The sequence below is a fragment of the Rhinolophus ferrumequinum genome, chromosome 4 (genome assembly GCF_004115265.2).
Source record: "Rhinolophus ferrumequinum isolate MPI-CBG mRhiFer1 chromosome 4, mRhiFer1_v1.p, whole genome shotgun sequence".
Lineage (NCBI taxonomy): Eukaryota > Metazoa > Chordata > Mammalia > Chiroptera > Rhinolophidae > Rhinolophus > Rhinolophus ferrumequinum.
Window position 1 is genome coordinate 65,021,742 of NC_046287.1, and position 25,751 is coordinate 65,047,492.

Genomic DNA, 25,751 nt, shown 5'->3' on the forward strand with positions numbered 1-25,751 from the left:
GAAACAAATGATTTAATCCGAGGCAGGAAATGAGAACAAACTCAGAGAGGTCACTGTGAGTTTAGCTATGGCTGAGGTGATTAACAATAGGTGTGATTTATGAACTATTGCTGTCTCCTACAATTGTTTTGCCCATTGTTTTATAAGCTTTAACATCTTTGGGCCATAGAGGTTTTCATTTCCGATGGGTAAAAGGCCCTGTAGTAAAATCTTTTAGCAACAAGAAAGTCTTTATCTCTTTTTACATTAACTGTCAAGACATACAGTGGAGAGGATTTGTAATTTGTGATAAAACTTAGAATGTACTCAAATACAGTTTTGTTGAAGACCTTCATCTCCACCTCATCATTCTTTGTTCCTACCTGGGTCATCAGTATTCTGTATATTTTAATTAGCAGCTCAAAGAAGGAATTTATAACACAGTACCTGAATGAAGAATGTGCTATTGGTTTCAAGTAATTTGATGGTTCCTTTCTTAAAGGGAATCTCATTTTGTGAGTTTATGCTTTTCCTTCTTAAATAGGAGACTTGAATTTTTTTTTTCCTGCTTCCACATTTTCACCAGATGGACTGAAAGAAATAAACAGAAAGGTGATTCTCTGAGGGGAAAAATAGGAATCTGGGATGGTGGTAGTAAGGGGGAAGAATTGTGAAGAAAAATCATATTTTTAGAAGAATCAAGGAGCAAGAGAGCAAGAGAAAACTTGCAACACAATTTGGAATAAGTTGTAATCCCAAGCTTTTGAAATGGGCTTCTGTATTAATCGTCGTCTGATAGGAAAACAAATGATTCCAGGTATTTCTAACAGTGGGAATTTATTATGGGAATTGATTACAAAGGGGTTGAAAGGCTAGTGGAGGAAAAGGGGGAGGGGGAAGGTTATGTAAAATGAATAACAAGAAACCACTACCACTCCCTGGTCAGAGAAGCACAGGGGAAATCACTACCCAAAGTGCAGGATGGCTGGTCTCCAAGGCTCCACTGTTGGAGGTGAGCAGGAAGCCATGAGCCTGCACTCCGAGGCCACTGCCACCGCCACTGTGGCTGTCACCACTGTCCACATGACCCGTGTCTCCACTCCAGCTGGTGTGGTCACAGTCCCCTGCGCTGCTACTCTCTCTGCTACGTGAGAAGCTTTAGGAAGATGTTCTTTCTCTCCCGCTCACTTCTAACTTCTTACACTGCTCCCTTTGGCAGGACCTATTGCAAGCCAGTTGGCCTGGGATCCTAAGAAATGATGTTTACAGGGTCTCGGCCTTGTACCATACAGAGTGTAACATACAAAATCTCTGAATTTGTACCCTTGGTTGAAGGAACCACAAAAGGTACCTAAACCAGATCCCTGTTTCGCGTAGAGCAAGAATTCTAGTCGCCAAGTAACCATTGCTTGGGGAGGATGAGAGGCAACTTAAATTTGAAAAATGGAACATTTAGATTTGGCCAAGGGGAGTTTATTCTGGCCTTCCTCCAGCTGCTATGGGTCCACGGGCCACAGTCACATGTTCCCCCACACAACATAATCGCCAAGTACCAGCACCCCAGAATTCCTTGCAACCACCGCCAAAGTGGAGCCTACGTTCAGAGCTTGCACTGGTTACTTCCTTGTTTTATTGTCCAAAGGGCAGCCTGGGCTTGAAGGTTGGCTAGGGGTGACTGCAAAGGTATGAACTGTAAAAACAAATGTTGCACTGGAAATTTCTTGAAAATGGCAAAACAGGTTTTATTTGAGCTACTGTAATAAAGGACAGAGACTTCAGTATAGACCTGAGTCCAGCTGAATACAGCAAAGACAGCTGGGGATTTATAGCCAACAAGCAGAGTGGATAGAAAATTACTAAGAGGATATCAAGGTAGGAGGATTCTCACTAAAGGCAGGCCAAGGACTTAGACATCAAGTGCGGGGGATGAAGAACTTGATCAGATACCAAGGGTGGGGGGATTGTCGCTAAGCCAACATAGCAACTTTCTTTGCTGAAACTGGCCTCTGCAGGCCAAGGGCAGGGTGCCAGCCAGGCCACAGTTGAGGCGTAGTGAGAAGACGGCTCAGAGGAGCCTCACTAAAGTTTGGTCAGAGATGGAGTCTGTCAGGATGCACCTTCGCCTTGAAGATTGAGGTGTCCATGTCATAAACACAGTGGGACAGAGCCAGGGGTGGAAGGAAAAGGGGGCCAGGCACCACTACATTCTAGCTTGGAGCGCTGAGGAATCTGAAAGTTCTGAATTTGAACCTGGCCCTCTAGCCACAGGGTCCTCTGAGGGACTTGAGCTGATGCTGGCAGGGATGGGGGCAGAGATTGACTGGTGGTGACTCTTTCAGCTGAGAAGAAACCTTAGAGACAACACACTCAGTTGCCTCATGAGGTTCCTGGACCATGGGGGCGAGAGAGGCAAGACCCAGACGAGGCCATGAGTGAACTTCCACCGAAAATGGGTGTTTCACCTGTGGTCGTCTTAAATGAACGCAAGGGGAGGTCTGAGGGATTAGGTGAGGGTGAGTCAGCCAGCGAGGGAGAATCCTCTCCCTTCTCCTCTTTTCACCCCATGCCAAGCCCCAGAGAGAATTATGAATTGTGGCAGAAAACAATGTTAATTTTGAATACTTTATCCCTATTTGGTGTGAACTGTGGCTTTGCACATTTAAACAAAATCATGAATGTATATATGTTAAGGTAGAAGGATAAAACATTTAACAGCTTGTTAAATTGATTTATGGCCTTTAAATGTTTAGGCATATGGTGCACGGGACTCTATTTGTACTCTTGCCTCAGGCCCTGCACTGTTAGGAAGGGGGCTGCAAAGTTACTGACTGGCTGATAACACAAGGCTCAATAAGAAGATTTAAGAAATTTCCTGGCTGTGGGATTGAATGGACAGATGCCTAATTGAACATGTAGGATTGAGAGAGGGCTATAACGTGTATAATTGAGAGGGCTCTGTGACATAGAATTGATTAAGGGACAGGTAAAAGGACTCATGAAGAGAGATGATGGGAAAAAGGAAAGAACATAGGTCTAGAAGTTAGTATGAGAGGATTTTAAGTGGCCTGCCAAAGTCTCTCTGAATTGGCTAGGGCCAGGCTATCCTCAGGGGCACACATGTGGCATGAAATTGGTTAGAATTTAGCCTGAGGTAATAGGAGCCTTTCCCAGCTACCGACACCATTCTTCCACATTTTTAGTTAACCCTCAGAACCTTAGAGAAAATAAATGACTTGATGGGGTTGTATGGGTAAGTCAAGAAAATTCGTGTAAAATGGCTTTAAAAATGGCAATGAACTATCAAATGTTAGATGGTAATATATGAGATAGCCCCTTCACATAAACTGCTTTTCCTCAAAAGTTTTAGTTCCCTCTATTGGGGTATTTTTGTGGGACCACATTTTATGAGACACAGTTTTATGGTAGTGGTTCTTTTTAAAAACAGAAATTGTATTTGGAGGACATTTTATGGGAACATTTTTTTTGTTCCTAATTCAGGCATGACACTTTCCCGAGTGGACTGGGTTTAACCTGGGTAATATTTTTGTGGGTGCGCTTAGGGGTGCCAAGAGTAAGTCATTCAACAGAATCAACATTGTAGCAGGGCCGGTGATCTTTCCTGTCCTTTACCATTAGCCAGTCTGAAAATTCTCGTCCTCACCAGGGGTTTGTTGCTCCAGACACATGACTCAAAGTTTGTTAGTAGAGTGGGATTCATAACACATATTGCCTTCTTCTGTTTGTTTTCACCAGTTTGTGTGGGAACTACAGAAGAAGATATGTGCCCCTGGAGAAGAAAAGGAGCACAGAAAAGAAAAGAAAAGAAAAGGAGAATCATAAAGCATTGTCGCTCTTCTGCTTATCTGCTGTTTCAGATTTAATCTCCATGGTCAGCAGTCTGGCATCATTTGCCAGCGTTAATTTTATTCCACTTGTATTCCAACTTGCAATTTCCTTTACAATGCACTTTAGTGCTTAAGATCTATTTGTCAGCTGTCATTTAAAGGGATGAATACATTTGTCAGTATTCAGTAAACACAAAATAACTTAGAGAAAGAAAGTTTGAATCTGAAGTTGTTAAATAGAAGAGCCGGCGAAGATGACTAGTGAACCAATCACAAACAAGTTAGGAACTTTTTTTTCTTTTGGATTTACCATAGATTAATTGATTTTTATTTCTTTAAAGACTCCAGTTGCAATTCTTGTTATAGTAGGCATTGCCCTGGGATTGGAGAGAGCTAAATTACTCAGTCATTTCCTGAACCACATCTAATACTTTTTAGAGTTTTTAATACTTTTATTGTAGGCCATGATATCCTCAGTGACGTATTCTATGTTTGTTATAGTTCTAATTTCAATATTCTTGAGTGTTTACCATCTGAAGCTCTAGGCTTAGGGGAGGAACTCACTGGAAAAAATGACTTTTTATTAATAAAAATATCTTCCCCAGAGGATTTTAACTTGTAAGAATATAGAAAACCTATTTTAATGTGTATATGTGTGTGTGTCTGTGTATTGTGCATGTAGATCTTAGGGAACTTACTAGGAAGTACATTTTAAGATAGCAAATAATGGGAAATGTTTCTGGAAAGTTAGGTGCCTTTAATTTTCTGCTCTATTAAGGAAGCATTCCCTCACTATTAAAGATATAAAGCCTCACTCCTATAAATTAAAATTCAGATGATGTATGAGAAACTCATACTCTCATTAAAAAAAACAACAACTGTGTTACTTTTTAGCACAGGCATATAAATAAATGTTTCTTGCTTAGATTCTGCAGGCTCTTTTGCTACTGCAGATTGCATAAGGAGGGACCCAATATTCTTCTCCCTGTCTTTCTACCATCAGGGTTCCAATAGCAACTTGGCTAAACGTATAATGAGCTTGTTAGCCCTCATCTCCTAGTTATTATGTAATGAATAAAAGGCTCATTATAACTAGTACCTGTTTCAAGTCCCATTTCTATTATCAGCACAACCTGGACAGATCTAGATAGTGGCCTCGAAAAGGTCTAGACACAACCATTTTTAGTTTCTCTGTACTTTACTGATGTAGACAAGCAGAGATGAAACCCAGGCCCTCTCCATTCTCTGAAGCACTGGAGGCAGGCCTTGTGTCTTTCTGCTTCCCTCTCCTGCATTTTGGATCATTGCTGTGGCACCCAGGATGAGCCACACTGTGAATCACAAATGTGCCACATAACAATTAGCGGATCTGATCCCTGAGTTAATTCTAGATACACTTTTGTTTTAATCATATCTCCTCTAGTCTCTAATCTTACAGTGTGGTCCTTGCCTCTGATACTCATGGATTGGGCTATAGTTCTTCCTCTCCTAGATAGATGGCCTTGATTCTCTGTTATGCCTTTCGTGGAAACTTTATGTTCTAACTGAAGTTTATGGGTTCCAGTTCCCATCATTGGCCACTTGACTGGCCTAGAACCTTTTTGAGCAGCAACCACTTCAATGTAATAAGCCGCCTTTCTTCTAAGATTCTTTTCTCTTTTATGTCCTCATGTTTCTCTCTTAACTTTTGCTGACCAACTCTATATGCCATTATATTTCAGGTGTATGGATGAATATTCTTTTTGATGCTAAAAGTCAAAAGTAGCAAATGCCAAATAAACAAATATATAACCATTTTTAGATGTTAGTCTTTCATTCCTGATCATTGAGAATAAAAGCCTGTTATCAAAACAGTAGTACTTTCTTCAGCAATTTCTCTGTGCTTAGTGTATGTCCTCCAACATAATCTTATTTGATCTTTAATTTTTTAAAAGCCTTTCTTGATTAATTGATTTCTCATTGATGTACTGTTGGCTTCAAAGAGTATATATTTATTTGAGAGAGTGTGCACTGGCATTAATTATTAATTTTTATGAATTCTACTGGAGAATATGTTTTATTCTGCTAGAAGCATTTTTTTTTTTTGGTGTTTTTTTGTTTTCGTTTTTGTTTTTTTCCCAGTGGGTGCTGGAAGATGGATTTGTTTTTTCTATTTTCTTACATTTAAAAAATACAAATCAGGGGCCACAAAATCATCAGTGTCAGGAACACTTTAGAAATTGTGTATTATATATTGTGATATTGTCTTAATTCTTCTTTCTCAGTTCTAGAAATAAATTCTTCCTGAATGGGTCTCCACCCATGCAGTCAGGAAACAATTGCTTACCACATCCATCACTTCTGTCTGCACATTATCATGTTTCAAAGGCTTCCCAATTAATCCTGTGGAAGCTAGAATCACTCATAATTATAATCCTGTTATGCCTTCTTTATTTCTCGATGTGCTTGTTAATTCATGTCCATCCTGCAGTGGTCTGTAACATAGTGCTATTATCAGCTCTTTCGTTTTTAAAAGCCTCTTGTCTACCATTTTGACTAAGATTGATTAACTGCACTTTGTTGAAATCGATCATTTGGATTAAAAAAAATCTATCCTGTATATTTGTTCTGGCTACTTTTGCATGATTTCACCTTTTTTCAGTTAATCAATCTGCCAAGCTGATTGCTTTTCCCTTTTGGGCTTCTTTTCTCTTGCTCTTTTCTTTTTTAAGACCTGTCTATCTCTTTATTTCTTGTGTCCTCTTTTAGGCAACACCTCCCGGAAGAAAAGCCAATTGCAGGAGGCAGTGGAATAAATTCTCCCTGTAGAACCTGACTAGACACTACTCCCATTTCCCTTTCATTATATGAGAAAGAGGTTCCCTCTCCTTGGTGATTGTCCCCTGGAGCAGTTTCTGGGGTGAAAGCTTCATGACTGACTGCCAGGCACTTTTTGCAAACAGTGTAACGTGCTTTTTATTTATAGCTTCAAACTCCTCTGTATTCTAAGCTTACTATGTGGACTCAAAGTTAAACAGCAAAATTGTTTGGGCATGCTAATATTTTCTTTTCTTCTCCTAGGTACTGACTTCAACATAGATAGCTTACCTCTGCCTCGGAAAGCCCATCACGACTGGGCCCTTTTTCACGAAGAATCTCCAAAAAACAATTATAAGCTCTTTCACAAGCCAGTCATCACCTTGTTCAACTACACTGCTACATTCAGCCGGCATTCCCACCTGCCACTAACCACTCAGTACTTGGAGGGCATAGAAGTCCTGAAGTCACACCGATACCTGGTCCCCTTGCAGTCCAAAAACAGCCTTCGAAAAAGACTTGCTCCACTGGTGTATGTGCAGTCAGACTGTGACCCACCGTCAGATAGGGACAGCTATGTTCAAGAGCTGATGACTTACATTGAGGTCGATTCCTACGGCGAGTGTTTACGGAACAAAGATCTCCCTCAGCAGCTGAAAAATCCAGCCTCCATGGATGCCGATGGCTTCTATAGGATCATTGCACAGTATAAATTTATCCTTGCTTTTGAGAATGCGGTTTGCGATGACTACATCACTGAGAAGTTCTGGAGACCTCTGAAACTGGGGGTGATCCCTGTGTACTATGGGTCCCCCAGCATCACAGACTGGCTCCCCAGTAACAGAAGTGCCATTCTCGTCTCAGAATTTTCTCACCCTAGAGAACTGGCCAGTTACATCAGACAGCTGGATTATGATGACAGACGGTACGAGGCCTACATAGAATGGAAGCTGAAGGGTGAGATCTCCAACCAGCGACTCCTCACAGCTCTCAGGGAACGGAAGTGGGGAGTGCAGGACATTAACCAAGACAACTACATCGATGCATTTGAGTGCATGGTGTGCAACAAGGTGTGGGATAACATCAGGCTTCAGGCAAAGGTAAGGGAATCTAGGTTTGGCAGAGCGGTGCTAGGACAGCCATCTTGATGGTCTCTGCTGTTCCATAGCCTTCTGTTGCAGCTGACTCATTACTGCTCCTCATTCCTGTCAGATAGGCCAGGCTCTGCAGGAAGGCTGACTATTTCATCACTATCCTTTGAGGACTAACATGAGGTTTACTGTCACGTCCTTCTTCCTGACGGCCTTAAATTCTCCTTTATTCTTTCTTCTGGAGGACGCCATGCTGCAGGTGCTGGGCAGTGACATACAGAGGCTGCAGAAGGAGGCAGAAGGCCAACAAAATGAAAAAAAGTCCAAGTTCTGACTCATCCACATGGTTCTGACGCAATACTTTAACCTTTCCATCCATGCTGTGGGTTCTCCCTTCACTGATGCCCCACAGGCTGCTGCTTTAAAACTTATTTTTATTTCACATACGTTATCAATGAACCTCTCTCTTTCTTTGGTTCTTGTTCTTTCTCTTCCAGGCATGAACACATGATTATTAATGTATAGAGAATATTAAAAAATGATGGGGATAGTCCTTAAGAGACTTCTTTTTCTTAAATTATTATAAATGAACTTCTTAGCAATATCTTCAAATTTCTACATGCTTTTAACATTTGTTTATTGGCTTACTTTGTTCTTTCATACCAGGAAAGGTCCCACTTTATATATAACTGAATTTTTTTAAAAGGTAATTTATTGAGAGAAAAAGAAAGATTAGTTTCAAATATATTTGAAAATTTAAAGAAATGAGATGGTCACATATACCACTTGGCTGTCACTCGTTACCCTTTCCTGACTTCCACATAACATCATGTTTTATCTAAATTCTCCAAAGGCGAATAATTTTTCTTAAATATTTCAATGTTTATTTTGGCTAGCATATTAATTTCAGGTCAAACATAAATGTAAACAGTGTGTGGAATTATTTTTATGTATTGTATATATACTATATGAGGCTTTCATGTACTAAGTATGCATAGGTTTAAATTTAAAATATTGAAACATTATTTTACTAATTTTAATTATTATGAAAATGTAACTTCTTTTATCTGGTTTTATATAAAAAATGTTTACTCATAAAATCAGTTATTTTAAGCTGAGTGTCTTGGTCAGCAACAGGAATAATAAGTATTACATCATTCTTCTTAGAGAATGCAGCCTGATTTCCAATGACTTCCTTTCTGACCTAATTTATAGGGCCACATTACAGCAAAAAGCAAAATACACATACAACTGCAAAAACACATGAGAAAGTAGAGACCATATTAATTGTCCACACACTATACCAATTATTTATTTTCAAAATACGTCAAGGAAGAAAACAGGTCTTCTGAGGGTGATGATTTGCCTGCTTTGCATTTCAGTCCTTTCCAGGCTTGGAAATTGTATTCACAGAAAACTGAAAGAACCACACAAACCCTAACTACTCCTGCACTTCCCAGAAGACTTTTTGGAATGATTACTGGGGACTGGAAAAGAGGGTATAACAACATTGGTAAATAGCTTTTAAAAAGCTATAGAATACATACATTCCTGTGTTTCCAATGGAAACAGCTAATTGATTGGATTTCCGAGTGCCTGAAAGTGGTATAATTGAATGTTCTTCTCTCTGGAGTCTTTGAGGAAACAGACAGGCTCTCCTCCACTGTGCTCTCATCCTTCCCAGAGAGGTGGTCAGTGAAGATGATAACAAGACTTTGCTTGCATTTCAGTGAACTCACTACCATTCTCTAATGCTAATGTGCTCATTATTGAAAAGCAGAACAAAACATACCTTGATAGGTTAAAGGCTATTAGACCAGTTGTTTTCATTTGCATTTATTTTACAAGAGTAGTTACAGCTTTTATATGGCATGCCTTAAAGTAAGCTACCTAAATACAAGTTTCTTCACTTTGTGTCTTTCAGCCAAAGAAAAGCTGAAAGAAATAATTTGATTTCCTCTCTGATTAGTTTTTATCTTGCAGTTGTTAATAAGTTTAAATCATTGTACTTAGATGTAGAACATACTAATTGAATATCAAACTCATTTCCCCTTTCTCTATTCTGTTTCTCCCCTCCTCTCCTTCTCATAAACATACAAGCCTAGTGTGTTAGTTATCTATTGCTGTGTAAACAATATTACCACAAATGTAGTGACTTAAAACAACATATATTTGTTATATCATAGTTTCTGCAGGTCAGGATTCTGGTCATGGTTTAGTTGGGTGCCCTGGAAGTCTGCAATCAGTGTCAGTCAGGGCTGGATTCTCATCCGGAGGCTCTAATGGGGACAGGTCTGCTTCTGAGCTTACACACTTGCTGGAAGATTCGGTTTTTTGAGGTTGTAGGACTGAGGGCTTCAATTTTTTTGGCTAGTTGTAGGCTGGAAGCTGCCCTCAGCTTCTAGAGGCCACCCACAGTTTCCTGTCATGTGGGCTTCGCCAACATGGCTGCTTACTTTCTTAAAGCCAGTCAAGGACTGAGAGATTCCAGCAAGACCAGTGGTACAATATTAAATATGTAATCACATGCACATAATCACATACATCCTCCCATCTTTGCCATATTCTGTTGGTTAGAAGCAAGTGACAAGTGACACCTACACTCAAGGGGAGGGGATCACACAGGGCATGAACCCCAGGAGGCAGAATCATGGGGGCCATTTTGAGTCTTTCCTTCACACCTAGTGAATCTGTGTAGGCTTATTCTCAGTGTTGTTTGCTTTGTTTACATAGGAGAAGGTCTTTCAGTATTGAAGGTCTTTCAGTATTGATGAGTTAATTTTAACCAGTTAAAGAATATTTGTTGATAAATGCCCTTGTCCTCAGAGGCTAAAATAGGGGAGACAACATATAATCATCAGAAATATAACTTCATGGAATTGGGGTAAACTTCTAAAAATAATAGCTTTATTGAGGTATAATTGACATACAATAAACTGCATATATTTAAAGTGTACAATTTGATTAATTTTGACACATGCATGCATCTGTGAAATTATTACCACAATCAAGATGACAAACATTTCTATCATTCCTCCAAAGTTTCTTCATGTCTCTTTGTAATCCATCTTCTCTCCACCACTTTCCTCATGCATCCATCTGCTTTTTGTCACTTTTGACAAAGAAGCTTAGGCAGTTTTCTAGAATTTTATATAAATGGAATCAGGTAGTGTGTATTCCTTTGTGTCTGGCTTCTTTCACTCTGCACGATAATATTGACATTCATCCATGATGTTGATACATATATCAGTAGTCCATTTCTTTTTATTGCTGAAGTTTGGACATACCAAAATTTGCTTATCCAACCACCTGTTGATGGATATTTGAGTTGTTTCCATTTTCTGGCTGTTACAAATAAGGCTGCTATGTACACTTATGTACAAGTCTCTGTATGGACATATGCTTTCATTTCTTGTCTGTAAATATGTGGGAGTGGAATGGCTTAGTCCTATGGTAGATGTATGTTTAATGTTTTGAGAAACTACCACTGTTTTCCGAAGTTGTTCTATCTTATATTCCCACCAACATTGTATGAGAGTTCCATTCATTAACAGTTAGGCTGTGCAGTGGTATCTCATAGTGGTTTAGTTTACATTTCTCTAATAACTAATGATTTTGGGTATCTATTAATGGCTTATTTGCCATCAATATTTTATTTGGTGAAGTGTCTCTTTAAATCCTTTGCTCATTTTTTGAAAATCGGGTTGTCTTGTTAATCTTGAAAATTTTTTATGTATTTTTAATATGAGTCATTTGTCAATTGTGTTAATGAAACTTTTCTTCCAGACTGTGGGTTTTCTTTTCATTTTCTCAACAGTGTCTTGAAGTGTAAAGTTTTTAATTTTGATGGACTCCAGTTCATCAATATTTTCTTTTATAGTTCATGCTTTTCGTGTTCTGTTTAAAAATCTTTGTGTAACCCAAGGTCCCTAAGATTTGCTTCTGTTTTCTTCTAGAAATTTTGTAGTTTTAATTTTCACATTTAGGCCTATAATCCACTTAGAGTTAATTTTTGGAATATAGTATGATGTAAGAGTTGAGGTTTGTTTGCTTTGATATCCAATTATATCTGTACCATTTGTTGGAAAGATTATTCTTTCATGATTGAATTACCTTGGCTTCTTTTTCAAATGTCAATTGGCCAATATGTATGGACTGATCAATATATTTGTATATGAGTACTGTAGCTCTATAATAATTCTTGAAATAAGGTAGTGTCAATCTTGCAACTTTGTCCTTTTTCAAAAGACAAGATGATTACCAGATTTAATGTTATCACATTGTAAAGTATATAAATCTCTAATCATTACATTGTACACTTGATACTAATCTAATATTGTATACCAACTATACTTAAATTATAAAAATATAAAGCATAAAAAACAAATAGTCTTTTACTTTTCCCTTTTCCCCCTTCAAAGAAGCAACCGTTTACCATAGTTAACTAATTATTTTGGAATTTACTCAGTGTTTCTAAATAACATGCTTATATTCTAATTTTTTAAAATATCACATAAAGTGTTTATGTGATAATGACTATATGTAACTCTTATTCAGAGATGAACCTTGTAGTATATTATCATTTGTTTCCCTTTCCTGTACAGCTTTTTGTTTTCCTCTGGTTAATAATTGTTTTGTTTGATTATTTCTCTATGTACTTATCACTAATACAATCCTTGTTGATTGTTTAAAGATCCTTTGAAGATGTTCAAATATACCACGCATCCAATTAATTTCATCTTGTTGAAGAAATCTCTCACAGAGTGTTCTGACCTACTCCAGTGTGTACTGGCTGCCTCTACATTTACTGTAAAGCATTTCCCCCAGCATTTTGGGAATTTCCTTTTTTGTCTTTGTCTCCTGTTTTGACATCTCTGTTTCCTGTATGCTTTTCTCCCTTTTTCTTAGTTTGCTCTTTGGTTTTGGTTTATCATACCCTCATAGCTTCCTGAGAAGGGTGTATGGGGGATATCTGAAATGTCTTCATTCTCCTTTAACATTTAAGCAATAGTTTAGCTGAGTGTAAACTATTAAAATGGAATCAGGTTTTCTCAGAATTTTGAAGGCATTTTGCCATTGCCTTTTAAAAAAACTTTTAATTTTGAAATGATTTTAGAAAGAAGATTTACACTTATAGTATAGAGTGCCTGGCTTCCCCTAATATTAACATTTTGTTAATATTCACCTGGCTTCCCCTAATATTAACCTTTTCTTAACCATGGTACATTTGTCAACACTAAGAAATTAATATTGGTACACTACTTTTAACTGAACTACAGACTTTAGTCATAGTTCACCAACTTTTCCAATAATATCTTTTGTCTGTTCCAGAATCAAATCCAGGATAGATACTGGACTGTAGTTAGTCATCATGTGTCCGTAGTCTCCAATCTGTGACGATTGTTCATTCTTTCCTTATTTTTAATAACTTTGACACTTGTGAAGAGTGCTAATTTGTACAATGTCTCTCCATAGGGTTTGTCTGATGTTTTCTCATGTTAAGAGGTGAAAGGGCCCTTCTCTTCCCATCATACCAAGGGTTGCATGGTATCAACATGACATGTTCCTGGTGCTGTTAACTTTGATCACTTCCTGGTATCTGCTAGGTTTTCCACTGTGAAGTTCCTAATTGTCCCTTTCCACTAACTGAGTCACTAAGTCCAGCTCACCTTCAAAGGGAAAGGAATTAAGCTTCACCTCATTAAGGGAGGAATACCAAAAAATTTATGAACATATGTTAAAAACCACCACAATAATTAACAAATATTTGGGGCGGGGGATATTTTGAGGCGATGCAAATATTTTTTTTCTTCTTAAAATTTTACTCACTAATGTTAACCTTCATCAGTGAATCTCACCATTGCTTTTTAACTTCCAATGTTATTGTCAAGAAATACAAAACCATCCTAACTTCTGATCCTCAGAATTGGACTTTCCCTCTTAGGGAGATTGTAGAATCTCTCTTCTTCCTTGTGTTCTGAAATTTCATGAAAATGTACTTTGTCAAGAGACTATTTGCATCATGCTGAGCTCTCAGTGGGCCCTATTTATCTGGAACTGAGATCCTTCAATTTGGGGAAAATTCATAACTTTATAAAATTATTTCCTTATATGTGGAGGGTGCCAAAAAATGTGTACACATTTTAAGAAAGGAAAACACTGTATTAAAATTGTAATGTTCAATATATACTGATAACAAAAGATGAATACAAGTCACGTTTGACTTCTGCAATTACAAGAGGTACTCAAAGTGGTTACCATCAGTGTAATTTTAATAGTTTTTTCCTTTCTTAAAATGTGTATACCTTTTTTTGGCACCCTCTGTATTTCTTTCCTTCCCTCTCTTCTGAGACTTCTAATATTTGTATATTGTTCCTAATGTTAAAGAACCAATCCAAGTGTTTCAATATTCAAATGCTTTCCCCACTTCTTTATCTTTTAATTTATGGAGTGTATCTCAACTTTGTCTTTAACCCTTCTATTAATTGTTTCATATATGCTCTTCTATAGCTAATTTCTAAGATCTCATTTCTTTTTATTCCTTAATATTTTCTTTTCTAGTATCTGATTCTTTTACTCATTGATCTCATCTCCTCTGTCTCTTTCTTTCTGTTTTAATTTTTCTAAAATTTTCTTCTTGTCTTATTTCTGTTTCTTATGTTATTAAGTTTTCTCAGATGATTTGTAATCTTGGTATCCTGTTCATATTAGGGGGTTTGATTGGGAGTTCTAAGTATGAGTGGGTCATACTGGCTGTGAGTGTCATTGTAGGGTGATCTGGCTAGGTGATTTCCTTGGAGAATATCTGAGTTACGTCTTCCTGAACATATCACATTCCCCCCAGAAGGACAGTTCATTTTCCTGCCTGGATTGTGAGGCCTGGCTACCAGCACTGTGGGAATGGGATTATAGGAAAAAGCAAAAGGGTCTCAGTATCTGATATTCATATGCTCACTGAATCCTTCTGTTTATAGTACCACACTGCTGCCCCCAACTTTGTTTTCCAGGTCAAAGATCTTGTGATTTATTTCTCCAGGGAATAAACCTGTAGTCTTATGTAAGGGAGAAGAAGACACCTGGTCATGAGGAGAAGAGGAAGGACTCAGTATCTGACTGCTTCATAAGCAGACTTTCTATGAGCTCTTCTTAATTTATTGCCCTTTTTCCTACTTCCAGGAATATCTGGTGCCTTCTGAGCCTTTAGGGCTCTACAATGTAAAATAGACTGCTTCCCCTCATCCTACTGCTGCCAATGATGCTTTTTTTTTTTTTTAAATCTGTTAAGTGATTTACTACTTTTCCATCTGCCTTCCAGTCTCAAACATTTTATTACTCTTCCACCTTCTTCCATTCTTGTAGTTTTTACAGGTCAGTATCTTTTTAGAATAATTCTTTTACTCTCATTTTAATGGTGTTTCAGGAGGGAATGAAATTAGGTGGTGTGTTCTATCTGCTATTCTGGAGTTAGTCTGTCTGTCTTCCTCTCTTGTTCCCTCTCTCTTTCATGTTTCTTTCCTTTCTCTCTCGCTTCCTCCCTCTCTTAGAAAATCATCAGACGGCCACATCCTGAAAGGGTCTTATAGGCTATTGTAAGGACTTTTGACTTTATTTTGCAGTGCAGATAGTTGCTGAGTTTAGCCAGCAGTAGATCAAGGGTGAAATCAGGAAGACTAGTTAGGAAACCATGGAAATAAACCAATATAGAGCTTGGTCCAAGGTCATTATAGTCCAAGTCCATGTACAAGCATTTTGAAAGCTGGAAGGTCTCATGCAAATGTCAGGTGTTATTGTTTTGTGCAGACATCTTGGTGTAGGGGACAGCTGAGTGCAGCAGAAATACATTAAAAATAAGGGATTAGATGTACATGTGGCAACATGAATACATGTAAAACAATGTTTGGTGAGAAAGTAACAAACAGAATGAGATATATAATGTAATGACACATAAGTAAATTAAAAATAAATGCCCAGAAGATTAAAACACTTTTTCTAAAAAAGACATACAAAGAACTGTATTAAATTCACTAACATGTTTAGGGAGGAGGATAGTGGCAGTGAGATATAAAAGAAAAGGAAATAAATAAATCACCAAACAAATAACAAGGCGGAGGGGGCAAGCTTTAGAATCTGGAGAGAATGAGGTTCAAGTTTAGGTATACTGTTTGGAACAATTTGTGTAACTTTTTGGTGCCTTAGTTCTCACCTCTGTAAAATGGGTTGGTAGTGTCTATTTAATATGTTTGCCATTAGAATTAAATAAGACAATCTGTGGTAATTGCCTAGCAAAATGTGTAGTACACAGAATATTCTCAATAAATGTTAGATATTTTCTATCTCCTTCAAATATTCAACAATATAACTATTGGGATTATGGAGTGAAGATATTTGCTTTAGGGAAAGTATGTGCTGGCTTCTGTTATTGCGAGGGAGGAACATGGGACTTGTGCTTCCTTATATATCACATATTTTTAATTCTTTTTTCTCCTTCTTTCAATGCAGGGCTTACCACCCAAAAGATGGAAGGCAGAAGTTACTCACCTGAGTTGCCCGGAGCCTACAGTGTTTGCTTTCTCACCTCTGGCTCCACGTTGGAGGTCTCTGCGAGAGATGTGGATACCCAGCTTCGAACAGTCCAAGAAAGAAGCCCAGGCACTAAGGTGGCTGGTTGATAGGAATCAAAACTTTTCAGCTCAAGAATTTTGGGCCCTAGTATTTAAGGACTAATTTCAAAAAGTTTCAGAATGCTATAGACGAGAGACTTTTGGAGGTTTATTTTCTAGGTTGCCTTAATATTTGAATAGCATAGCTACTCTGTTGACTATCCTTTAGGATAAGAATTGCTGCAGTACTCATAATGAGCCTTACGAAAAAATAGATATGAATTACCCTTAGGGGGTCACCTCTATATTTTTTACACACAAAAAGTAAATACAGTAGTTTCCCCTTACATGCGGTTTTGCTTTCCAGGGTTGAAGTTACAGTCAACAGCAGTGCGAAAATATTAAATGGGAAATCCAGAAATAAACAATTCATAAGTTTTAAATTGCCTGTCGTTCTGAGTAGTGTGATGAAATCTCGCGAGTCCTGCTCCGTCCCATCCAGGACGTGACTCATCCCTTTACCCAGCGTCTCCACGCTGTGAACGCTCCCCGCTCGTTAGTCACGCTGTAGCCGCCTGGGTTATGGGATCGGCTGCCCTTGTGTCACTGTGTTTGTGCTCAAGTTCACTGTTATTTTACTTACTCATGGCTCCAAAGTGCAAGAGTAGTGATGCCGCCAATTGGGACGTGCCGAGAGAAGTCGTGAAGTGCTTCCGTTAAGTGAAAAGGTGAAAGTCCTCAACATTTTATCATCTCACATCACAAGAAGGGTGAGTAGAGTACAATAAGGTATTTTGAGAGAGAGACCACATTCACATACCTATTATTGCAGTATATTGTTATAATTGTCATGTTTTGTTGTCAGTTATTGTTGTTAATCTTACAATAATTACAGTGCCTAATTTACAGATTAAACTTGATCATAAGTCTGTATGTATAGGAAAAAGCATAGCATATATAGGGTTTGGTACTCTCCGTGGTTTCAGGCGTTCACTGGCGGTCTTGGAACGTGTCCTCCGTGGATAAGGGGGGAATACTGTATTTCTCATGGACACTGGTCACATTCAGTTCACATGTCTGCACCCATGCACTTGCTGCCTCTTGTGGAAGCTCACCTAATGTAGAGTTCTTTCCTCGCTGCAAGGGAGGCGGAGGGTGTAGCTGTGGATTCTTGATACTCACCTCACTATGTGCAGTTTATTGGTATTTGGCAAACCAGTGTCCTGATGCTGAGCATGAACATGACATGTATTAGAACTCAGCAATGAGAGAGTTCATCTGTTGTTGGTTTCCAGGGATGTAAATTAGTAATAAAAGCTGTGTGAAGTTTATCTGCTGTCCACCCTTTAAGTCAAAAGCACACAGGCATGACTCTACCTTCTCCACTCTCTCAGCCACCTCTCTAACCTTTCTTATTTTTATTTTGCTATGTATCCTCCTTCAGTCCCCCTGCCACCCCAAAGTGGAATGTCTTGTGAAGACGTGCCTCCTCCTTGTGTGTTTTGATCAGTGAGATAATCCCATTGTCCCTTGTATTGCTGAGCAGAATAATAATCATATGATTGGGTCTGGACAGCGTGTACATTGTGATCAACGTGAGAGTGGAAGTGAATGCCCCAAGGAACTCCACTTGCGTTGAAGCTGATTTGTCTTTTGTTAGGATGATGTACAGCCTGAAGTGGTGGGCAGCCCCACAGGTTGTGAGCATTTCCTGTCATTTCTGATTCTGTCACAGACAAGGTTTAGCTGTTTTGTCTGGAGCATCTGCTGGAGCTCCACAAAAGACAAGGAGAAAACACTGGCTCACATTTTCTTTCCTTTTGAGGGTAGAGAGGCTTCTGGATGATACTAGAGCCTGGTGCCACCGGATAGGTCATGGCTTTGGCATTCTTTACCATGGAGAGGTGTAAGCTGCAGAGGAGAGGAAGGGTCCCTGATCATCATGTCCCTGATGTGGCATAAGGGGGAAACGTACGTGAGCTCCTGCAGCACCAGCTTCCATGTATCCCATGCTTTCTGTGCCTGTCAGGGACAATCTCTTTCTTAAGGAGCTCTGTGTGGCTGGGCCAGAGGAATGAGGACTGCAACCAGTACATTCATTTTGAAGCAAGAAGGGCCATATTGTTTTTGCTCTATGACTGAGTTCTTTCTCAATGCCAGCTCTGCCATTAACTATGATTTTATACAAATCTCTTAACCTGCCTGGCCTTAGTTTTTGTACCTAACAAGAAGTGATGAGGCTGGTCTTTAGAGTTCTTCTCTGTGTAACATTCTTTAATTGTTTATCATAATTTACAAAGTTTAATTTTGTAGGTGTTTTTATTAAGACAGTAACAAACGATTCCAGAGCCACTGTATGTTTTTCAAGGGAAGCACACTCTTCTTTGGAGGAAGAAGTATATTTATTGGGTACTATTGGAGATGGAAAGGAATTTATCGTTCTGCCATTTTATCTGATAATATTAAAAGAGAAAGGATTGCAAGGGGAATTGTTTGTTAAAGACCAAATTTTAAATTGTACATTAAATATATATTACATGAGGGTTTCTTTTCTTTTTTAGTTGTTGTTGTACTCTTAAAAGAAAGCCCAAGATATGATTTATGGCTCTGGTGAGATATTATCAGGTAGCTCCAGTTCTTCTACATAATTGTCTTAAGCAAATACCCAGTGCTTATATGGTGCCATGTAGGAGTATGTCTTAAACTTCTCCTCCAAGAAAAAATTTTATGTACTTTTGTTCTACTTTGGTTCTTCACCAAGAGTCCATAGGTAAAATTCTCTGTAAACACTTAAAAAAAAAAAAAGTTTATTGAGGTGACAGTTGTTAGTCAAGTTACATAGATTTCAGGTGTACAATTCAGTATTGCATCATCTACAGATCACATTGTGTGTTCACCACCCAGAGTCAGTTCTCCTTCCATCACCATATATTTGATCCGCTTTACCGTCATCTACCACCCCCGTCCTCCCCTCTCCTCTGGTAACCACTAAACTATTGTCTGTGTCTATGAGTTTTTGTTTCTTTATTTGTTTGTCTTGTTCCTTTGTTGCTTTCAGTTTTATATATTATATGTCAGTGAAATATGTTTCTTTACTTTTTCTGTCTGGCTTATTTCACTTAGCATAATAATCTCAAGATCCATCCATGTTGTCGCCAATGGTACTATTTCATCTTTTCTTATGGAAGAATAGTATTCCATTGTGTATATATACCACAACTTCTTTATCCATTCATTTAGCGAAGGACACTTTGGTTGTTTCCATGTCTTGGCCACCGTAAATAAAACTGCAATGAACATTGGAGCACATATGTCTTTATGGATAAATGTTTTCAGATTTTTTGGGTAGATACCCAGGAGACGGATTGCTGGGTCATATGGTAATTCTATTTTTAAGTTTTTGAGGAACCTCCATACTGTTTTCCATAGCAGCTGCACCAATTTACATTCCCACCAACAGTGTATGAGGGTTCCTTTTTCTCCACAGCCTCTCCAACACTTGTTATTATTTGTCTTGTTGATGATAGCCACTCTAACCAGTGTGAGATGATATCTCATTGTGGTTTTTATTTGCATTTCTCTGATGGTTAGTGATGTTGAGCATCCTTTCAGGGTTCCAGCTGTCTTGTGAACACTTTTAACATATGTAGCCCTGAAGAAATTTAGTGAAATAAAATAACTTATCGCTTAATGTGTTTTAAAATTGTATAGGGGAAGAGGATGGTGGAGTGGGAGTTCCATGGGATTGAAAATGAGGTTTCTTTCAAAGAAAATACATTGAAGGTTCTCTGGGACTCTGAGTACCCACAAATTTGAGACTCTTTTTTTACTTAGCATATGCATCTTTTGCACTAGAGATATTTTGTTAATAAGATAATGCCATCTTGATTCTGACAATTGCTGTCATGGAGTGAGAGCTGTGTCCCCACTGAAGCAAGATTCTTATCTGCAAAATGGGAGCTATGCTTTCTGAGTTCCGTATAAGGCCCCACAGTACATTTTATCTGTGTTGATCCCATCATAGCACACTTTTCTCTTTACCTCACTGTGTCCATTTTTGCAATATGATTAAGAAAGCATCCTACCTTACAGGGCTGTTGTGAAGAATGACTCATGGCTGTGAAGCACTTATGCAATGCAACATTCTGTGTAGCACTTCAGTATGTTTTACTTGGGTTGTTCTTTTAGACTGATTTTCAGGTGATGTGAAAGGGTGGACAGAAAGCTTTGCAGAAATGTTGAAGAAAAAATTGCTAACACTAGTCAATAGTCTTCACTTCTTCACCTGAATATGGAGGCAACTTTGACCTGTGATCATGTAGCAAATAAAATATTTTTTTTTGTCAATTATTATATCTTCGTGTAAACAAAGTGAACCTGACACTTTAAGAGAACTGACAGAATTTGTTGCCAATGATAAAATTTCAGCTTTCAAGTGAAAATCAAAATTTTGGAAAATGAATTTCCACCACTTTGAGCTTGACAACTTCCTGGTATTTAGAGAATTTCCTGATTATATTGGTGGTGATAATTAACAAATGTTACTTTTGACATTGAGTGAAAACAGAGATGATGACATGTAAGGGTGTTTTCAGTTTATTTTTATAATGCTAAGTAAAAGAAAGATCGAGTTATATACTAGAGAGAGAGCAATTTTAAAAAATATATCGCATAAATAAAAAAGGAACTTCCAATGGGAGATTTTAAAAATTATTGATTATTTGAAAATTGGGATAAGATAAAAGGTAATCAGCTTTTGATAAAGGAAAGGCTTTTGGTTTTTAAATTAGGAAACAAAGTATTAAGGAACAAGAAAAATATTTTAAAAATATATCAAGGAAATTATCATTATTTGGGTCACTTATCAAGCTGCCTGGGATTTATTAATATATTAAATAAATTTTATTGAGCACTTACTATGTCCCAGGAATTATTCTGGGCCATGGGTACACAGCAGTGAGTGGAACTGACAAAACCCCTGCCATCATAGAGCTTACATTCTAATTCTAGTAGGGGAATGAAGATGGAAATGCTTTAGCAAAATATAAACCACTTCCAGGAAGCTTTTGTTTCTCAATTTTGTAAGGGACCCATGATATGGAGTTTACCTCCGGAATTCCTACCACTCTATTAGAAACATGAAATGCAATATAAATGTGTTATATTGATAGTGTATTAAACAGGCTATATTGACAAGTTGTTTTAAAACTACTAAGCATTCAAATTTAAAGTAAGTTGGCAAATCCTCTCTGTTCTTTTCGTTCTTTGCTCCATTGTTTTATTTGTGTCCCCAGAAGGAGAGGCATTTCTTCTTTCAACATTAGGTAATTTCAGGCAAGAATCAGAAGTCTAACTTGGGGAATGGCAATAATGATGGTGAGCCCCCGGCAAGCCATTCTTCTTTGGCTAAACGATATCTGTTCACCTTAAGTACAGGGACTGGGACGAGTCAATATTTACTAAGTCACAGCGCTTGAAAACGTTTTATCTTACAAGCTGCATTCAGCCATCATATCGATAGTTTACACACCATTAATAAGAAGACTCATTTCACCACGGAAATAATATTATCTGCTTGTCTGAGAGAACGCAGGTCGCTTGGATGAGCATCTTTAAGTAGCGAAGTAAATCACAGATGTCCTCTACTTCCTGTTTTCATGATCTAAAATCCCAACTCAGTTAGCCTGGAGGTGATGGAGCAGAAAAAATGAAAATGAAACTTGATGCCCCCTCTGTGTTTGTTTGTGTATTTTTGCATCAGCTCTAGGGAGGCCCTTGAAAACACATTTTGGTAATCTTTATTCAGAAAGATGATGCCGCTGTCTGTGATTTTTGGCAGGATATGTTTTCTGGAAATACTGTGACAATAAGTAAGATGATCTTATAATTTCTTGTGCAAAGTGCGATACTTTTGAGAGTGAAAGAGGGAGCTATTATTGAACCAGGACAATAGACATAAACTGTGGTGTGTGGTCACCCTAGCGTTAGGAGACAGAGGGGAGAACAGGGGGTTTCAGCAGCACTGTGTTCCAAAATAGTCTGAGCACTGTGTTCCAAAATAGTCTGAGCCCATAAGGAAAAGGTTGCTAATATTTATTAAGGGTGGGCTGTGCTAGAGTCTGTTATATGTAATGGCACTTAGTTGTCTAAATAACCATTTGAGGTAGATAGTTCCCCCCCCCACCCCGCTTTTGTAACAATAATGGCAATGATAATAATAATAAAAAACCTCAATTTAACCATGGTGGGATGAAATTTTAAACTTTTTTGTTAAATTGAGAGATTTGCTAGTAGCTTCTTCCAGTCTCCAAGTCTCATGGGTGGAGATCTGTTTTCACCACAACCTCTCGAGCGATCCCTTTACATATGGCAATCAATGTAAGACGATTGGGTTCTTTTTGTTCTGGTGCAAGGTAGGAATTTTTTTGCCTTCACCATACACCTTATTTATTTAAAAATCAAAAATCTATCATGGGAAGTAGAAATTTGAGTAGAATAGGTGCCATAGACTCGAGAGCAAGATTATTGAGACTTAGAGACCTTTCTTTCTCACCTTATAGGATGTGTTTACCCACGCATCTTATTTTGAAAAAGTTTTAGAACTGCAGAAAAGTTGTAAAAGTAATATAAGCAACACTTAATTGTTCTCCAGTTAGATTCATCAATGCATGACATTTTACCACATTTGCTTTATGTTTTTTTCTTTTCATTTTTTTTGCCATTTGAAAATAAGTTGCAGACATTGAGACACTTCATCCCTCTTTCTTCTATGAAGGGCATTCTTCAGTACCATGATCATACCGTGAAATCAAACAATACAATAATATTATTAAATACATAGCCTATATTCACAGTTTCCCAATTGCACCAGTTATGAGTTATTGTAGCTATTTCTTTTTTCTTTCCAATCCAAGATCCAATTGAGGATCACACATTGCATTTGTTTTATATATATCTTTAATCTCTTTTAATTTGGAAGGGTTCTTTTGTTTTACCTTGCTTTGTTTTGCTTTGTTTGGGTCTTCTGTGACACTGACATGTTTGAAGAGTCAAGACCATTTGTCTTGTAGAATATTCCATAATCTGGATTTATCTGATTGCTTTCTTATATTAGATTCATGGACCTCTTTTGAGGTTTAACCTTATTGGAACATTTCTGGTGAACTACAGAGACCCCAACTGAGGCACCTGTCAGACGACACCAGCGCCCCTGAAAAAGGGACTCACTGTTCTAGAAAAGAGAGTCTGGGGCGGTGACTCAGGCTTGACACCAGATCCAGAGGATGGTTAGTTTTAGGTAGTGAAGACTGTGTGCGTGTGTGTGTGTGTGTGTGCGTGTGTGTGTGTGTGTGTGTGTGTGTGATGAATGTCTGAGATTGAGAGAATGAGGAGGAGGAGGAAGCAGAGGAAGGGGAAGAAAAAGAAAACTAAAGAGGTATAATAAAGAGAAATATATATGGTGCAAGAGCAATAATGGTGGTAGAGAATGGGACCTTCTGGTGTACAAATTAGCTTTTCCAGTTTTCTTTCTGCAGCAGTTATAACTAGGAACAACTTCTTGGACCAGTAAGCCCCCAAAGTTCTTAGATTTATTAGGATAATTAGAAAGGAAGATAAAAACCTTTTTGAGATAGGAAAGGTGGAAGTGCCTATTTTAAAAAATGTGAGTTTGCTTTATTACCTAAGATAGTGAATCAGGACATACCAATTATATGCATAGCTTATCCAATGCTGTATAACTAATAAATGACAAATCCAAATTTCAAACCCAAATTGTTTTATTTGTTCACGTTCTTTATCCCACGTGAAAAGATAGAGGTTGTTGCAATTCTTTGCAGCACTCCTGAAAGAATAAAATATGCCTTTCCGCCACTGATATGGAAAAACCCAGTTCCACCCGTATAGCTTTTACAATAAATGTGAAATTCTTTATTAGTGGAAGGGAGCCTGTGTCTGTGCTTATAAATTGATCTATTTCTTTTTCAGAAACTTTCTTGTGATGTTGAAATTATAAGTAATTTGGTTTGAATGTGTTAAACACTTGGGAAAGCCTACATGTTAGTCTTAAAATATACTCTCATCTTTGGGAAGGCCTAGATTTGGTGGTGACTCACCTGATTTGTTGCCAGGGTGCTCATGTAATTCTAATACACAAGTACTTCACTTCCCCATTCTGAGAGCTGACACAGTAAAGACTATGAAGTAATGATGATATATTTATGCAAACAACAAAAGCTCAGAAAAAATAATGTTGGGATCTTGGAAGTGACACTATAGTAAACCATATCACAGTTATGGAAAACCAGCTTTCAAGTTCAAAGAAAACAGCATCTGGTATCCTTTCCTGTGCCACACTTATCATACCCATCCCCACCCCGCACACAAGTTCCAGCTCTAAGAAACACAGATACCATTCATCAAGCCTGTGATTCCTTCTAATTTGGTGAACATCGAAACTTTCCTCCATTTTTACAATTATACAGGTAAATGTGACTCCCTAAAATTCATATTCTGCCCCATCTTTTGAAAAAGCAACACTCTCAAATAAACTTTATGATAAGAGGCTTTCACATTTTCAAAAAGGGGGGATGACAGCAACGAGGACATTGAAGAAAAAGAATGAAAAATGCACTTTCTGAGGCGATATAAAAACAGCGTGAAGTCGGTGAGGCCGAATTGTACGGTGAAGCTGATGTACACAGCCATAGTTCCAGAGAAGAAGCCATTCTCCGGGGTTCTTTACAGAGACCAACATCTCACTTTCAGTTTCAGAAAAATCCCTAACCAGGAAATAAGATGTTCCAAGCTTTGGGCTTTGGGACAGACTCAAGAGATACATTTCAAAGACCTAAAAATGACTTAGTGACTTCGTGGCTTCTGAGAACGAGTAGCATAGCCAAGGGGAAACCACCCTCCCTCCATCTGCAGCTGCCTCAGGTGCCCGCGGTCTTCCGCCCATCACCCCAGAACCAGTGTTTCGGAAACAGCCACATTCCTCTCCTCTACACATGACCTCCGCTCAAGCTGCACAATTCTTTAGTAAACTGAGGGGTCATTCACGAAGGGCATGAAAACAAGCAGAAAACCTCTAATCTTGTGTGGAATAGAAAGGATCTGTTTTGGCAGGTGTAGAAGGGGGACTGCTGTAGAATTCAGGGTTCAACAGTCTGATCTCAGTGCTGGCAGCCTCTGGGATGACCTTGGAAACGGACTTGTGTCAACTTGATCAGAACCTCCAGATAATACATGGGAGCTTAGCCAAACATTTGAATGTGTCCAACATTTGCCTGTTTAACATCATCTAGGGACAGGCTTCATTGTGCTGGGCTTCAATTTCACTCAAAAAAGCTGTTGGGAAGGGGTCCCTCCCCACCCCATTCCCTCCTCTTCCAAGACCCCCACAAACAAATTATGGTGAAATATTGGACAATACAGACATA

At 38.3% G+C, this 25,751-nt stretch overlaps 1 protein-coding gene across 3 annotated transcripts in view; it reads left to right on the top strand.

Moving 5' to 3' along the window:
- FUT10 (fucosyltransferase 10) overlaps positions 1 to 18,726 on the top strand; it is a 74,889-nt gene extending 56,163 nt beyond the window's left edge. For all 3 annotated transcript variants that reach the window (XM_033105202.1, XM_033105201.1, XM_033105200.1), the window contains exons 4-5: positions 6,885 to 7,720; positions 16,211 to 18,726. In XM_033105202.1, the coding sequence (XP_032961093.1) occupies positions 6,885 to 7,720; positions 16,211 to 16,435 (1,061 nt within the window). In that variant the 3' untranslated portion in view covers positions 16,436 to 18,726. The remainder of the gene's footprint in view (positions 1 to 6,884; positions 7,721 to 16,210) is intronic.
- Positions 18,727 to 25,751: the final 7,025 nt, after the last annotated feature.